Source organism: Macrobrachium rosenbergii, chromosome 24 (assembly GCF_040412425.1).
Source record: "Macrobrachium rosenbergii isolate ZJJX-2024 chromosome 24, ASM4041242v1, whole genome shotgun sequence".
NCBI classification, from domain to species: Eukaryota; Metazoa; Arthropoda; class Malacostraca; order Decapoda; family Palaemonidae; genus Macrobrachium; species Macrobrachium rosenbergii.
Genome location: NC_089764.1, coordinates 21,572,782 through 21,591,235, shown reverse-complemented (window position 1 = coordinate 21,591,235; position 18,454 = coordinate 21,572,782). Strand labels below are relative to the sequence as shown.

Below are 18,454 nucleotides of genomic sequence, written 5' to 3'. Positions count from 1 at the left end.
TCCCCAAAAATGCTCACTTGTTTCATGGCACGTCTCTTAATTTTGCCAAAATTGCACACCTGTTTCATGGCACGTCTCTTAATTTCGCCAAAACTGCTCACCTGTTTCATGGCACGTCTCTTAATTTCGCCAAAAATGATCACCTGTTTCATGGCACGTCTCTTAATTTTGCCAAAACTGCTCACCTGTTTCATGGCACGTCTCTTAATTTTGACAAAACTGCTCACCTGTTTCATGGCAAGTCTCTTAATCTTGCCAAAACTGCTCACCTGTTTCATGGCACATCTTAATTTCGCCAAAATTGATCACTTGTTTCATGGCACGTATCTTAACATTGCCAAAACTGCTCACCTGTTTCATGACACGTCTCTTAATTTCGCCAAAACTGCTCACTTGTTTCATGGCACGTCTCTTAATTTTGCCAAAACTGCTCACCTGTTTCATGGCATGTCTCTTAATTTCGCCAAAACTGCTCACCTGTTACATGGCACATTTCTTAATTTCGCCAAAACTGCTCACCTGTTTCATGGCACATATCTTAATTTCACCAAAACTGCTCACTTGTTTCATGGCACGTCTCTTAATTTCGCCAAAACTGCTCACCTGTTTCATGGCATCTCTCTTAATTTTGCCAAAACTGCTCACTTGTTTCATGGCATGTCTCTTAATTTCGCCAAAACTGCTCACCTGTTTCATGGCACATCTATTAATTTCGCCAAAACTGCTCACCTGTTTCAATGCACGTCTCTTAATTTTGCCAAAACTGCTCACCTGTTTCATAGTACATTTCTTAATTTCGCCAAAACTGCTCACCTGTTTCATGGCACGTCTCTTAATTTTGGCAAAACTGCTCACTTGTTTCATGGCACGTCTCTTAATTTCACCAAAACTGCTCACCTGTTTCATGGTACGTCTATTAATTTCGCCAAAAATGCTCACCTGTTTCATGGCATGTCTCTTAATTTTGTCAAAACTACTCACCTGTTTCATGGCATGTCTCTTAATTTTGGCAAAACTGCTCACTTGTTTCATGGCACGTCTCTTAATTTTGCCAAAACTGCACACCTGTTTCAATGCATGTCTCTTAATTTCGCCAAAACTGCTCACTTGTTTCATGGCACATTTCTTAATTTTGCCAAAACTGCTCACCTGTTTCATGGCACATATCTTAATTTCACCAAAACTGCTCACTTGTTTCATGGCACATCTCTTAATTTCGCCAAAATTGATCACTTGTTTCATGGCACGTCTCTTAATTTCCCCAAAACTGCTCACTTGTTTCATGGTACGTCTCTTAATTTTGCCAAAACTGCTCACCTGTTTCATGGCATGCTCTTAATTTTGCCAAAACTGCTCACCTGTTTCATGACACGTCTCTTAATTTCGCCAAAATTGCTCACTTGTTCCATGGCACGTCTCTTAATTTCGCCAAAACTGCTCACCTGCCTCATGGCATGTCTCCTAATTTTGCCAAAACTGCTCACCTGTTTCATGGCACGTCTCATAATTTCGCCAAAACTGCTCACCTGTTTCATGGCATGTCTCTTAATTTCGCCAAAACTGCTCACCAGCTTCATGGCACGTCTCTTAATTTTGCCAAAACTGCTCACTTGTTTCATGGCACGTCTCTTAATTTTGCCAAAATTGCTCACTTATTTCATGGCACGTCTCCTAATTTCGCCAGAACTCCTCACGTGTTTCATGGCACGTCTCTTTATTTCGCCAAAATTGCTCATATGTTTCATGGCACGTATCTTAATTTCACCAAAACTGCTCACCTGTTTCATGGATGTATTAGGAGCAATCATACCTTACGGGCCTCCACAATTATTTTCTCCTCTGTTGTCTACAATTTTTTCCTTGTTATCTCATTCAACCCCAATATCTATATTCCTTTGGTTTCAACTGGGGTTGGGGAGCTGTATTCTGTTCATCGTCTGTTGTTGCTGCATTTGTACAGTCTCTCTCTGAATATTTCTTGCTATCTTCATCCAAAAACACGAGAAACACGGCAAGGAATTGTTTCACGCATGCTTTAACAAATCAAAGGAAATCTCTATTGGACCTAATGTCAGCAAAGGCCTTAATATAGAGGAAGCTACGCTCTAAGATCGTTAAAAATCTTATATAATTTTAAGTACCTCTCCAAGACTACTGCCTTGTATCTAGCAAACTCTTAAGATAGGGCCTAAGGAATTCCTCATAAATGAGGGGTGAAAAATCTGTGAGGCAAATTACAGAAGACAGCAAAGTAGTAAGAGATTAAAGAGAACGGATGAAAAGTAAAGGGCGGAAATATGTGCAGTTATAAACCACAGGGACTGGGATTCATTATTGCTCTGGGGTTATCACACTGTATGTGGTAACTCCAACGTGGAGCTATGTTTCAGATGCTCAAGTGGAATGCAGTATAAAATTTAGGCCAGAGGCCAAGCAATGGGACCTATGAGGTCTTTCAGCGATGAAAGGGAAATTGAGAATAAAAGGTTTTTAACGTGTAACAGGAGGAAAACCTCGCAGCTGCACTATGAAACAATTGTTAGATGGTGGAAAGTAAGATGGAAGAAAGAAAATATGAACGGTGGTATAGTACATGAAATGAAAGGTCTTGTAGCTATGGACCAAAGGGACGCTGCAAAAACCTTAATGCCTACAGTGCACCGAGTGAGGTGCACTAACGGCACTACCCCCTAAGCTCAACAGCTGATCAAAGAACTCTTCAAGGAAAAGTGTGATTTTTTTTTTTTGGTTGGACAGTTTGACTGTATTTTCCTGTAAAATTGTGCAGTAACGCTTCCATCACCATATTATTTACGAAACTACATTGTTTTGAGGTAAAAGTTTCTCATTCATGCTAGTTTTTGAATTTCATTCGCTTTTCCGGACAAAATTAATGACTGGAAAGAGGAGGCAAAAACATCAATGCTCAAATCGAGACCTTTCTTACCAATGCTTCAGGGTGTCTTGACCAGCCTAGCTAAATTACAGTGCTAAAGCACAGTATAAAATTATCACGCATTGTCCCTTTCTGTTAAAATGAATACCTCAACAATGATATCTTACAGTAGGAAGCATTTTTTAACAATAGAATATCAAGTGATATTTTAGGCACAGGTTTTATGGAAATAGACCTTCAGAAGAAGAAGAAGAAGAAGAAGAACCGTAAGGATTAAGAGACCACGATGCTATTGGTAATCAGCAGGTTACGACTGGAAATTCGCACAGCAAATACTTACAGATGATCACTTCCTTCACCTAATAACTGTTTAATTAGATGAATACTTGTCACTTAAACTCCTGAATTACATTTCTGAGTATCAAAATAGACCAAAAACTAATCTGAATTTCCAAACTTACTTGCAGGCTTTTCAGTGTTCGCTGAGGCTCACTGTCATTGCTATAAAACTTATAAGGATTGTCACATATTTTAGGGTTTTGACAAAAAGGGTCAATATTTTTTACCTACATTCTTTGAAGCTTTATGATCATAAAAAATCAGTCTCTGCAGAACCATGGCTAGCGTTCAGAGGCAAATGACATCGTTGTATTATTTTGCTTAGTATCTCTCTTGGAATTGTAATCAGTATCTTAATTTATTGATAATATCTCTTCTAAGAAAAAGACCACACAAGGGCCCTCTCTCAAGAGTTTGCAAAATACGAGGCAGTAGTGAGCTACTTTATAGTAAAAAAAAAAAAATTTTTTTTAGTAGTCTTAAAGCATCTTTAGGAAACCAAATTTCCTGTTAACAGAAAAAACAAACTTTCCGATCAGTGATTTGCTAAAAACCGCTTGTATTCAGAAAGCAGACATCAGAGAAGCTTACACTGAAAACTTCGCAGTTGTTAGCGCCAGACAGCAGCAGGTTTCGTGATTTGTTAGCCAATGGGAGCAGCCTACGCCGTGGTCTCAACTTACAGGGTAAACTTCCACAGAAGAAAGGGATAAATCAGTGTTGATATTTTGTGAGAAGATAATAATAAGACTGGTTTTTGAGAAATGCAATTCAAGTCTTACTAATCCTAAAAGTCTGAATACACTATAATGAACTATTCAGAAAAGTCTGAGATTATTTTAACAAGCTTCCCATTGCGGATAGTTGTGACCTGAGCTCTGTGGAAGATGATCAACCACCAGACGTAATTATGTCCTAAAGATGTCTGCAAGGCTAATTACTTGTTGTTGGCTGCAACAGATTAAAGTTAATTGCTTGATGGCATCTATAGAAACGTGAGGAAAAACTGCCTCTTAATTCTGGGAGGCTTCGCCTCGTATCTCACCAGACATTATTATTTCCCCTCTGTAATTGCGGGTAGTTGTCTTTTTCTAGCAAGTCGACCATGTTGGTTGTCTTCCATCCGGGCAACTCCTCACAAGCTCACGTAATTGCACTTATGGCGAGTTGAGCAGCTTCTCTGCAATAAGGGCGGATTGTACAGGCACGCTTCTGGAGAGGGAAATTTTCATTTTGGGAGCTCAAATAACAGGTGCATGGGCAAATTAAAGGGATTTCTTGATATTGCCCACAATCATTTTCAGGAAATGTTTTTTATTGAGTCGTGATTGTAACTTTTGAGTGCGAAAATATGTAAAGACAATGTGAATATACAGACTAGCATGCGCCTACACCTACCAATACACTACACACATAAATTTATGTGTATGTATATATGTAAATGAATATATATATATATATATATATATATATATATATATATATATATATATACATACAATAATACTGTATATAGGCTATCCACATACACATACGTACACATATAAATATTTATATATATAATTTCCTTTTTAAACTAACCATTAAACAGCAATCCCGTTGTGTCTTTGGTCAAGATTTAAAATTCTATAAAAATTTTCATAAATTAAAATTTGACGAAGGGCAGTTAAACGTATTGTGGGTATAGTGTTTCGTATTTATTACGTTTTTGACACATAACATCTCCAGAGCGAATGAGGTGAAGTTGCGTATCTGAGCAAAAAATTCGTACTCATGGTAGAAAATGCGTGTTTTTAGTTTTATGTAAAAGAGAACTACTGATATGGCTTTCTCTGTCCGTCCGCACTTTTTCTGTCCGCCGTCGGATCTTAAAAACTACTGGGGCTAAAGGTCTGCAAACTGGAGTGTTGATCATCCACCCTCCAATCATCAAACATACCAAACTGCAGCCATCTAGTCTCAGTAGTTTTTATCTTATTTAAGTTTAAGGTTAGCGGTGGATCGTAGGTCAGGCACCGCTAAAGGGGCCAGCCGCCGTCGCATCTTCACTTGACTGCATCAGGGGAGCAACTGAGTGCTGCCAGTTCGTGGATGAGAGTTTCATACTGCAGCACATCGAGAGTTTCACACACAGCATTATATGGTGTCCAGAAAACTCGATTGTGCCGAATAAAATTCGGCGTATTTTTTACTTGTTTAATCTTGGGATGAGGGCAGTATAGAAGTAATAATCCACTGAGGTACATTATGAATATATAAATCATAATAAATTCCATAATAAATGTGAAAAAATACAATTCTTTTCCAGAACTTTCGCGCATTTAATGTGTTCTCGTCTTCGGAGGAATGACTGTGTTGGCTCCACTATTTGTATTGGCATAATGCAGAAAGAGACTTCGATTTTTCGATGATGAAATAAGGAACCAGTTTTTACAGTATTTATTCAATATATACAATTGCATTAATTGATAATTCGTGTCAGTCACCTAACATTTAGCCTACATCTCTTAATATGTATTGTAATCTCAAACAATTTGCAAGTTTTTAAAAATTTCCTTTATTTATCATAACATTCTGACACGGAGTAGAATTTAAGTAAATGATAACATCACCTAAAATACACAGTCCAAAGACTCTTCAATTACTGTATTATGTCAGTACCATCAGGTTACTTAAAGGTAAATTTATCTATAGGTAAATTTATCTATAGCTAGTTATCGCCTATCCCTCGATAGTTCCATACTGTTCTTCTGACCAGTGATTGCTCCAGGTTTGGTTTGCAATTTAACCTTTAAACACAACACCTAGGACATACCACAGTTATGTATTCGCAGGCTCTGAGGATGTTGTAAGTGTCAATAACGGAACTGTAATTATCAAGATATAATGTCAAACACCAAAACCACATGTTTAACAGTTTCTTTTAGTTTTGAATTTTAAACAAGAAAATATTCGGAAAACATTAATATAAACATACATATATATGTATAAACATATATATATATATATATATATATATATATATATATATATATATATATATATATATATATATATATATATATATATATATATATATATGTATGTATATGTATGTGTATGAAATATACAGTACATTTATGTGTGTATACATATATATTATATATATATACATATCTGTAAATCATCTGACCAAGCTAGGATAATAAGAACGTTATTATTATTATTATTATTATTATTATTATTATTATTATTATTATTATTATTATTATTATTATTATTATTATTATTATTATTATTATTATTATTATTATTATTATTATTATTATTATTATTATTATTATTAACGTACACAAATTCCTGCGGAAAAAGCACGAAAGTTAATTACGTGAAAATGGAAAAAAAAGATAGGAGTAAAATGAAACGAATATGAAATTCAGATCTAATAAATAAATAAACAAATAGATGCATAAATAAAAAAAATAATAGTATCTAAAGAAATAAACAGCCTAAACAAGCCGCTCCCAAGATGCATGATACTCTGATGCGCCAAAAAGTTGTCTTATTTTATAATGTTGAAATTCTTTTACAATGCGATGCAAACACTGAGTGTTGTTAGTCATTATTGGTTCCTGGTATTGAATATTTCGACCCAGCAACTCCTACAAGGACACCGGAGACGATACCAAAGAAAAAATAACGCGATCTCTGATATCATAGCAATTGAATTCCTCCGTCAGGACTGCGTCGACACGACTGCGTCAATCTCTGCACTGGCGTCTCTCCCCGTCAAACCTTTTCTGTCGTTTTTCCTTTGATTTTCGAGTTGCCACGTAGACCAAACGGGGCGACGCTATTGGAGACTGATATCGGGCGATGGAATGTTGCATGCTGGTCAATACACATCAAAACGTCGGCGACTTCATTAAAGTGACCCGCAGATACGTCGAGTATTAAAAGGCCCTTGTATTGCTCACCAGCGAGCTGACACACACAAACATACACATACACAGACACGCTGTCACTTATCCTCCAGTCATCCTGGATCCTTGGCGTCAAAATGGCGGCGCCAGTGCTCGCATCTCGGTGGCAGCGACCCTTGAATAATTGATGAGTCATCCGCTGGCGAATTGGCTTCGTGATGGTAGATTTAGGTGCCGCGGAGGCTACGACAGAACTCTTTTATTAGTCGATCGATCCCATCCATATGAGTCTCCTATTCGACGATGCCGATAACAGGCATTATGGGTTGCGTTAATCCAGCGCTGGAAGGAGGTTGTACCCCTGGAAAGGGGTAGAGCTCCTTTGCCTACGCAGCTCAGGAAATTGGCATTCAAACGAAAATAGCTCGAGTGTCAAGAAACCGTGAGAGCGAATAGAAGGGAAGGTCCAGTTGCATCAGCTTCCAAGAATTTAGTCGGCCTCACTGTCGAATTTGGTGAACTGTCTTGGTCACTCGCTGCTGCTACAAAAAGGTTGCTCTTCAGTTCCGCTTCCGGCGCAGATACATCTGTCCCGGTAGAAAAACACTCGAGCCAGCGTTGCTGAATAACACATCATGTTTTGAGAGAAGCCAATTGATCATTTATAAACCAGCCAGCCGATATAAGGATGACTCAACGCGAAATATTTTTGGAATTGCCTAAATGGATTCGAGACTCCTTTGTTATTAACATGTCAAGCACATTCAGCCTCTAATCAAGAGGTTCCAGCACGCCAGCAGGAGGGAGTTCTTAGAGCCTCATGGGGAAGGGGGATGGAGGGGGGGGGATGGGGATGGTGACGACGACGACGACAACGACGACGCCCAAGTCGTACCCAGTGATTTTGATCAAAGGCGATGTGATCTCACCTGGCGCCCTTGTGACGGTCTAGAGGACGGGTTCCGAAAAAACGCGCCAAAAGACCTTTATCCCGAGTCGCGTTCCTGCAGTCGGTTGCGGCACAGCGTCCTCCTTGTAATCATTACTTCGACGGTAATTACACAGCTGGATTCGACTTTGTTATGCGTCTTTTGCCTTCTTCGAGTGGGTTTGACATAAGTCCCTCTGGCACATGAAAGCCCGGTCAGGTTCAATGTCACTGAGGGGCTGGCAAGACCTCATGGCGCTATCTGCATTTCCGGATTTGTGTGGTCATAGAGAAAAGAATATGGTACATGCATACACATATACACACACTCACACACACATATATAATGTACATTATATATATATATATATATATATATATATATATATATATATATATATATATATATATATATATATATATATATATACTGTATACATATATATTTATTTATTTATTCGTATTCATCTTCATGCTCAAGTACATATGATAAATCATTGTTTAAAAATGTTTTCCTTAATCCAGAGAAAAATTGTCTTCGATGCCTCACATGATAATTTTTTCATTGAATATCAATTTAAAAAATTCTTATAAGACATCAGTATAACATTTCTTTACCTTTCTTCTTTGCGCTGAATTTGTTTGCTCTTATTATCTTGGGCTGTATAAATCACAACAATAAAATACTTCTTTTTCATGTGTTCATAAAATACTTCTTTTTCATGTATTCATAACTAATTAATTTAGTGAATGTATTTTCCAAGCTGCTTTTAATAGTTTACAGGAAGGCAAATGTTTTTTGGTCAGGCAAAAATGTGAAAGCTGAAATGGATACTTAGAGTTAAGAATCAAAATGCTTTCCTTTAAACTCAGTAAATACCTTTAGCCATTTTTTCTGATAACTAGGCTTCCAGAAAATTTCTCTCTCTCTCTCTCTCTCTCTCTCTCTCTCTCTCTCTCTCTCTCTCTCTCTCTCTCACATACATACTTCACATACACGTGCATTGCGTAAAAAATGTTATTGTCATGATAAAACCTTCACTTTTAAGATACGCAGTGTATGTATGTATATATATATATAATTTATATATATATATATATATATATATATATATATATATATATATATATATATATATACATATATATATATATATATTTTACACATTGTGCGTATCCTAAAAGTGAAGGTTTTATCATGACTATAAAAATTTTTTAAACAATGCACGTGTATGTGAAGTATGTATGTACATGGGAGAGAGAGAGAGAGAGAGAGAGAGAGAGAGAGAGAGAGAGAGAGAGAGAGAGAGAGAGAGAGAGAGAGAGAGAGAGAGAGAGAAATTTCTGGAAGCTTAGTTATCAGAAAAAATGGCTAAGTTATATACTGAGTTTAAAGGAAAGCATTTTGATTCTTAACTCTACGTATCCATTTCAGCTTTCACATTTTTACCTGACCAAAAAACATTTGCCTTCCTGTAAACTATTAAGAGCAGCTTGGAAAACACACTCACTAACTTAGTCAGTTAATGAATACATGAAAAAGTATTTTATTGTTATGATTTATATAGTCCAAGATGATAAGAGCAAACAAAAGAAATGTTATACATCAGATTTAGTCTTACAAGAATTTTTTGATTGATATTCAATGAAGAAATTATCAGGTGAGGCATCAGCTTCCATTAAAAGCAATTTTTCTCTGGATTAAGGAAAACATTTTTAAACAATAATTTTTTATATGTACTTCAGCATGAAGATGAATACAAATACACAAACAAATAAACATACATACATACACACACACACACACACACACACACATATATATATATATATATATATATATATATATATATATATATATATATATATATATATATATATATGCCACAGTGGTTATCAATATGGATAAAGTGTCGGCTGTCATAGTTAAATGCTCAATTTTCCCCCTTTGTGCTTCCCATGGTCGTCGAAAAGTGATCTTCATACGCGCTGTACACCTAGAAACTTTTAACCCGAATGACACAATACTTACAGAAAGCAGTAAGTTAGTGATAATGTCTTTCACAATTATGAGGTCGGTCTTGCTTCGATTGATCCTACTGTAGCCTTCTGGTTAGTAAAGCAAAAGGACCTTTAATATAAACTTCGTACGTGATGAAACTTATCCAGCTAATTTTCATATTCTTAATCATTAACGGCGTTTTTAGTGAGCACAGACCTAACATATCCGGTGTTCCAAAGGATAGTGTTTATTGTTTTAGTCTGACTGGTGGTATGACTATTGCTGAACTAAGGTACCACAGTATGCATGTGGTAAAATTCTACGCAGCACTTTTTCGCTATCCCGTAATGTTGAGTAAAATGTTTGCTACCTAATGCAAAATGAAATGCCCGCTAACCTTGACAAACATTTGGATCGGTAAAATTTTTCTTTTATGAAAAAGATACCGTGATTGGCAAGGACGTTGAAATCAAGCTCTGGCTCAATGACAAATGAAATACAGATTGGAATACAAAACTCCACCACTTGAAATGAACAGTATGAAAGAATGCTCAAACGAGTTGATTCTCGTGATAGCAACTTCCATAAGTATCTGAGAGAATATGAAGTTTTGCAGATACAATAACGCCGAGAGAACAAGGCGAGTTTCGTGACTTGACTCCAAAGCCGAAATGATAATATCAGAACTGGCTCGATTTATTCAAATCCGTCAAGACGAATGGTGCGTAAGGTGTCTTCCGAGATGTGAGGACAATTCCTCACTTAATAATGGATAAGTCGTCTATAAATCTGAAAGAGGTGGTCAGAAGATAAGTACACACAGTACTGACAATGGAGTAGTCAGAGGATTATAACGATGAACTCTTACAAAATCGAGATTTTAATGACAAACTGGTGATGTACACCGGACCCTCACCATAATTCTATTGGCATTGACATGACTACTTATTCGTTCTGGGTATTTACTTTTGCATTGTCCTCAACGCCACTTTAAAGGCTTCTTTAAACATACTTTTTAATCTGTTAGACATTTCAACATGATTTGTACCATTTTACATGCCTGCGACATTTATTAACATATGCTACCTTTATTGAAAAGTTGCTCACGTAATCCATTTCATCTTTCAGACAGAATACTTGGATTGGTGGGTTTTTTTTATTATGACTTTGGCTATCTACGGATTATTTGCTTTTATTTTTGATGATGTTTATTGATAATGAAATTCTGATGTATCCTTATCCTTCATTGGTGTTTATTTCTTATCCGGAAATACTTAGAACAGTCGTCCTGGGATATTCAAGAATGGCTGTAAAGTTACCCTAGAGTAATATATGTGTTTGCCTCATTCATCTGGCGTATCTGTTTTGCAAAAGCTATGTAGTTCTGAATATATTTAACTCATACCGACATATGTAGGAAAAAAACTCCATAGGATGGGCCAGTTTAATACTCGGAATAGAAGAGTGTGGAATTCGAAAGACAATATTGTATGAGCAACACAAAAAGGAAAGTGTAAGAGGGGTCTGTATCAACGCAAAATAACTTAACTGGGAAGAAAGCTCCCAGGAACCAAGTCTCTGCAGGTAGATGGTCAGAGAGAGCTGTGGAGGGAGTTGTAAGTCATAAAGAATTGTGAGGTTCGCGTACAAGGACGGAAATGATAAATTTGGAAGATTGTCAGTGACTGCAAGACGACTGGGTGGAGTGGCATTTAAAATGGACATGGAGAGTTTTTGCTCTGGAATTTGTTAAAAGGGGTTCAAAGCTTTGTTCTCACAACTGAAAAAATGGGCCAGTGGCTTTCCATGTTTTATTTGTTTGGTTCCTGAAGCACCGCTGGCGGTTTTAGAAGAAACAAGATTTAGTCTTACACGTGTGCAAATTAAATAAATCTAACCCTTCACACACAGTTGAACAGAAGGGATTCAAGTACGTTTAAGTACATAATGCACACGCATACACAAACTCCCACACACAAACATAAATATATATATATACACACATATATGTATATATATATATACACACACACACACACACACACACATATATATATATATATATATATATATATATATATATATATATATATAAAACTTGAAAAAGTTCGAACGAAAATATCATCCTTTTAATGCCCTTCCGTCCGGTTCTTGTTATTTATTTGACTGAGGACAAGAGTCCAGAGTCTTCTTCTACTTGTATTTAAAAGCAACGAAGATTCATTTCAGTTTCCCGTCATCTGTCTAACGACCAGCTAATTACTGCCCCGGGATCTTTCATTGTCTGTCTAGAACAATAATAATGAATCTGTTGATTAAATAATTAGATATGTAAATAAATGAAAAATGATCTTTGATGGTAATAATGCAGATCTGTGGAAATATACAGATATCTAGGTAACTGGCAGAAACTAAAACTACATGTCACAACCCTACGTCAATACGAAAGTTACTACATTCTAAACCTTCACCATATGTAATGCTTTACATATGAGGCACAAAAGATTGATTTGAATTTTTATTGATGACCTGCATTTGGGATTTAAGTTAATTAAACAGAAGAAGGAAAAGAACGTAATAAAATAAATGCTTCTGTTAGGAGATAAATCTAAAGAATCAGCTGTCTTAGGTTTCATGGAAACCACCATCGAATCATGTTTATTGTACAAGTAGGAAAAGTGGTAGTGACACTCCTCGTGCGGATAAAAATCTAAACCAGTTATTATTATTATACATTCCTGTGCTGTTTCTTTGAAAAAAAAAAAAAAAAGCATCTATTCAGCGTATGAGAATTTGTATAAAAACTCATTTATGTTGTCTTGTCAACGGAAGTATACACTGGGTACTGAAGCCTTTACTAATCTCTAACTTATTTATCTTTCTCCTCACAATACACAGCCGTTAGATGCACCGATAATCCTCACAATACACAGCCGTTAGATGCACCGAAGCTTAAATTCATATTCGTTATTATGAGCTTTTGCAGATCTTGGGGTTCTAATCCGCCCCCTCCTTATTAAAAAAAATGAACGACCCTTCATTGTCAATCTCAACCCACGAACTCAAATAAATTATGCGCTAACGCGTTGCAGGAACAGTTCTTTGTAGGAAGCGTTTAACTTCTCAGTTGTCCAGTTTTATGCCCCTGCTGAGGCGATGAAGTCGGAATCCCTTGGACATTGATATCTATGCTCCTCATTTGAGTGCCCATAAATCAAACGTATTTAAGGCAACATTGCCAGATGCTCTTCATATAACAGCTCTGGTCACGTTCCTCGAGTCCTCATGATATCCAACCGAGATTTGAGATAGTAAAGTTACTATGGGCGTTTTCAGCAGAAGCAGATCATATTAGACATGGGTCTCTTTCGACTGAACTGTTATTTAGAATCAGTCGAGCTTTACCTACACGTGGAAGTAATTCTAGACACAAAACAAAGCGTCTCTTCCATATTTTTCTCACTGCATTAAAGAAATGAGGACGTTAATGAATAGTTCTCTTCACCTAACTTTTATTCTCATGACTTGAAAGCGAATGATTTGTTCTTTTCTTACACAGACGAATAAAAAAAGGGCTTCTTTCAAGGAAGGAAAACGCCAGACTAGGTGAAACACCCGTCACGAAAACATGCTGCCGTCGAGGAAAGAATATATGATTCTTCAGACAATTTTGGACGGAGACGTTGCGGCGTGGGTCAGTACATTGTTTGCATAGGGACGAGCGAGGAAGGAAATTCAGGTTGGCTACTAACAAGAAGAGGAAGCACTTGTTGATCTAGGCTTCTAAATAGCCAATCGTCAAAGAGAAACCATATGAAAACTGCAAATCTCCTCCGTGAATGGTGGAGAATCACCATGCGAGAGCAAAACTGATTGGCTAAGCGAGGCGAAGATGCAGTAAAGCCCCGCCCCATTGTCCCCTCTGTGTCACGAGGGGACGCAAGGGGAGACACTGTCATCCTAGCCCTCGCAGACAGGTGGTTGGTTGCCCTCACCACAAACAATCTCGCACTACTGTCCGGGGCTGCTGCTGTTGCTCTTTGTGGCTACGTAAGATTCTAGAAAAAGTGATTTTTGTGGTTTTTGTGGTGATTTCACGTGGAATTTTTATACATCGTTTCAACTGGTGATAATTGTGGTGGCAGAGCTTGTGGTTGTTTGGAGAGTGATGGCCGGTGGAATCCTACAGAGATTTTACTGATTTGCGCCGAGTGAATCCTCAGAGCACTGTCAGTGATTAGCACTTGTTTACACACTCTTTTACTCAGAAATAGAAATCCTGTCTGGTGGAAACTTGCACGAATATACAGTAAAATCTTTGATAAAAAGCTACGATGGATCAAACTATAATTGGAAGCGGAGGGTTGCCTCTTCCGGTGCCCACCACCGGGGGTATAATGCCCATTGGGGCATCTTTGGCCACACTGGCTCCTCTGGAGCCAACTCGATCCTCACCTTACTCAAGTCTACTTCCAGGGGCGGAGTGGGGTTTATTAGAAACCACCGACATCACCCGAGACTACGGCGGCCTCTTTTCGTCGTCCCTCGTCGAATACGGATTACCGCCCATCTTGCCCCGAACGCCCACGCCCCATGACAACATTCACAACACCCACGACTTCTCTTCGTATTCATCTCACTACGGCACACCTGTGGAATACGCGGCGCCTCTCACACCTGAGAGTGATCCGCCCTCCGACGGCAGCGGCTCTCCCACCTCGTCACCACCTGTCACGTCCCAGCACGTGGCACCTCACACTTCCATGCCCAGCAACGCCCATTATACGCCCACTCCGCAGTTTACCAACGCATACACGCAAGGACATGTGCCAACCTTTGCCTCCAGCGGGCTGTCGCCTCCGACGGACGATCTATCTGGCTTGGCTTCGGCTCTCCCGGTCGGCACTCCGGAGCAGCTCTCAGCGCCGTTGGGCCCGTTACTACCGCTACCTGTGCCTTCCGGAGGAGAGCTTAACTTCAGCGCTCTTAGCGCCGATGTCTTGACGTCTCTGGGGTCACTAGTCAACGAACAGCGCAGCAGTGATGTCACCTCCGACCAGAGATCGGACTTGAGTCACGATGCGTCTGAATCCACAGGTCAGTTTTTGAGACTTCGAGAGCCTATTTATCTGCCTGTCTCTCTAGTTACCTGTTTTCCACTTTAATACATCTGTGCGTGAGAAATGACAGCATCAGTGTAATCAGTTTCGTTAAAAACACACGACATTTTTTGTTTTATCTTCAGGAATAAAAAAAAAAATCATGCTCATTTGTTATTATATCTTCAGGAATGAAAAAAAAAATTTCGTGCTCATTTGTTATTATATATTCAGGAATAAAAAAAATAATTTCTTGCATGAATTACTTAAGAAAACGTTATATTATACATAATACTACATACAACGCCCTCCTGAGGAGCTAAGTAAGAATTCGGGCAATAAAGTGAATGGAGAGGATATGATTATATAACAATATCTATAAATAATTTTTACAAATGATTCCACTTTTGAAATATTCCATATCAAGGACATTACAGGGGATTTTTTTTATGTCTTGGTCTTCAAACACGGTGGTGTTAAAAATAATTTTGTTAAAAATAATTCTTAAAAATAATTTTGTTAAAAATAATTCTTAAAAATAATTTTGTTAAAAATAATTCTTAAAAATAATTTTGTTAAAAATAATTCTGACAGGAAATATTTTGGAGGACTTTCTTCTTTACTTTAACAATCACAGTTATAAGATTTAGAACAATTAATATAAAAAACAATGCTCCTCATTTCTGCAATTTTTTTGATATTCTTTTATAGTTATCATTATAGCAAACATAATAATAATAATACAGTAATCGTAATAACAACAATAGTGATGCTTATCATTCCTACAGATATTACCTGTATTAATATACAAAAAAGAGAAAAACAATTTACTTGTAATATACCAACTGCCAAATTTCAGTCAAGCAAAGCAAGCAAGATCTTTTATTAATCACATACGGATATAAGTGATGCACAAGTTAATATACACATACATACATACATGTACATATATAAACACACACACACACACACACACACACACATATATATATATATATATATATATATATATATATATATATATATATATATATATTAAGCCAAAAATATCGATTACACCCACGGGAAACACAACCGTTAAGGGTAGCTAGCCGAGTGGACAAAGACGACTCTTTATTGTTGCAGCAAATCGTAAGGCCCAGGTTCGAATGTCGGCCGAGGCAGATGCACTTATTAGTTAGTTTTAATCCCCTTGTGTGTAAGTTATTCCAGGGCAGAGTGAATCCGAAATTTAATAATATTTGTGGGGCTTAATGATTGTGATTATAAAAGCCATGCGTGCATAAGTAAAAAAAACATTCACATTATATTATATATATATATATATATATATATATATATATATATATATATATATATATATATATATATATATATATATATATACATATATATGTGTGTGTGTGTGTGTGTGTGTGTGCGTGTGTCTGTGTTTGATTGTTTAGATACAGACAGACAGATAGATAGGGACAGGGTTAAACTAATGGGTTAGAGGGCCAGGGATAAAAAAGTAGAGTTGAATATAAATGACATAAAGCAAATATAATTGTTTCCATTAAATTCTTTGCATCGTCGTCATGCCTTATTTTACCCCCGTTAATTCTTTCCACAGACAAAACATCTTTGACGTGAAAGCTGTTTCGTGATTTATATCTTCATCTTGAGCATCGTCGAAACAAAGTAATTAAGCTTAAATGTCACTACTGCACAGACAGAAGCAATTTCAGCCAACTTTTCAGCCTAAGACGTGGAATACGTCAACAGCCTCCACGTCGTTACGTTACAAAAGGCAATCGTAACGACGTGGCTGATCCTCTCCGTCGACGGAAAATAGAAACGCTTTCCAAATGACTAAGGCTAAATGCAAATGAACCCCGGGCAGCTGTCGGGAAGGAGATTTTTAAAAGACACACGATCTGCCTCGCTGAAAATGGAGAACCTGTTTCTAGGTACAGCTTCTTCGCGGAGAAGGAAGGGAGAGCCGTTCCAAAGATGTTAAGCCCCACCACCTCTGCTGATGGCTGCCGTTAATAGCGTTTAGGAACCCGTTCTAATGTTCTAATTAGGTATTAGGTGGCTCAGTGGCTCCGCCGTGAAGGGGGAGGAACGTTGAGAGTTACGTGTACTGTATGGTGAGAGAGAGAGAGAGCAGGAGAAATGTGATAGAAACCACAAGGTCTATTAGTCACAGTTCTCTCTCTCTCTCTCTCTCTCAGTTTTCGGACACAGCCAGCCCCTCCCTTTCTTAAATTGACTAAATTGCATAAAATGATAACCTTGAATTTCGGTGCATAGTTGGAAAAATAAACAAAGGTCTTTGAAACCTCGCATAAACGAAGAGAGAGAGAGAGAGAGAGAGAGAGAGAGAGAGAGAGAGAGAGAGAGAGAGAGGCGTAAACAATATCACAAGAGCATGAGGGGGTAACTTAACCCTTTAGACTTACAACTATCCCTGCTATGCATTCTCCTTGAACTAGTGATCAAATGACTCATATAGAATAGCCGAGGTTGGATATAATCTTTCAGTCTAGTTGGACAGAAGGGGAAACTTCGAACCCACGAGTAGAGCAAAGTCAGTATACATTAATGATAATGTGTAGAAAAAGTAGACGGCAACAGAGAATTTGAACATTAAGTAACGCACGAAAAGAGAAAATAAGAGCAGATTAGCAGCAAAGAAACCAAGAACAATCAAAACTTATTGTAGGGGAAAACAAAGACAATGAATCAAGGACAGGACTAGGCAGAGTTGGAAGTATTAGCGAACTCATCCACTCGAGAACCTCTAAGATAACGGCGCACATGAAGTTGTCAAGCTTAAGTTCTTGGACCTCTCCGATCACGCTCATCCGATGTCGTCCACTTGTTGACTTATGCACTTTGATAAAGCTGTTTGTTTTGTTTCTGTAAAACATTCCTATTGTTTTGGCGCTGTGCGTACCAATTTACGGGCCAGAGACGGTCGAGTTACAGCCGAGTTTTCCTCTAGACTGAAAAGACCCAAAGGCTCTCCGAATCTCTTCGTTTTAAATATTCCTATTGTTTTGGCGCTGTGCGCACCAATTTACGGGCCAGAGACAGTCGAGCTACAGCCGAGTTTTCCTCTAGACTGAAAAGACCCAAAGGCTCTCCGAATCTCTTCGTTTTCATGCTCTATCGCCAGCTGTTGACAATTTCTGCTTTCTGCTGGTTTGAGGAGCTCATTTTCATGGTGATAAAAGACTAATACGTCTGCCAGAAAGATGAAACCATTAACTAGACGTGACGGCGGAGTCTAGTATCTAAGGC

The 18,454-nt window shown here is 37.7% G+C and overlaps 2 protein-coding genes across 2 annotated transcripts in view; one reads left to right on the top strand and one right to left on the bottom strand.

The window, feature by feature from the left end:
- The window catches only part of LOC136851800 (uncharacterized), a 1,303-nt gene extending 19 nt beyond the window's left edge, over positions 1–1,284 (bottom strand). Inside the window, exons 1-2 of the mRNA XM_067126112.1 lie at positions 520–1,284; positions 1–269 (exon numbers count right to left, since the gene is read on the bottom strand). The exon at positions 1–269 is cut by the window's left edge and continues 19 nt beyond it. Of these exons, the coding sequence (XP_066982213.1) occupies positions 1–269; positions 520–1,284 (1,034 nt within the window). The remainder of the gene's footprint in view (positions 270–519) is intronic.
- Positions 1,285–14,050: 12,766 nt separating this feature from the next.
- The window catches only part of LOC136851914 (homeobox protein abdominal-A homolog), a 33,425-nt gene continuing 29,021 nt past the window's right edge, over positions 14,051–18,454 (top strand). The window contains 1 exon segment of the mRNA XM_067126268.1: positions 14,051–15,164. Coding sequence (XP_066982369.1) covers positions 14,402–15,164 — 763 coding nt within the window. The 5' untranslated portion in view covers positions 14,051–14,401.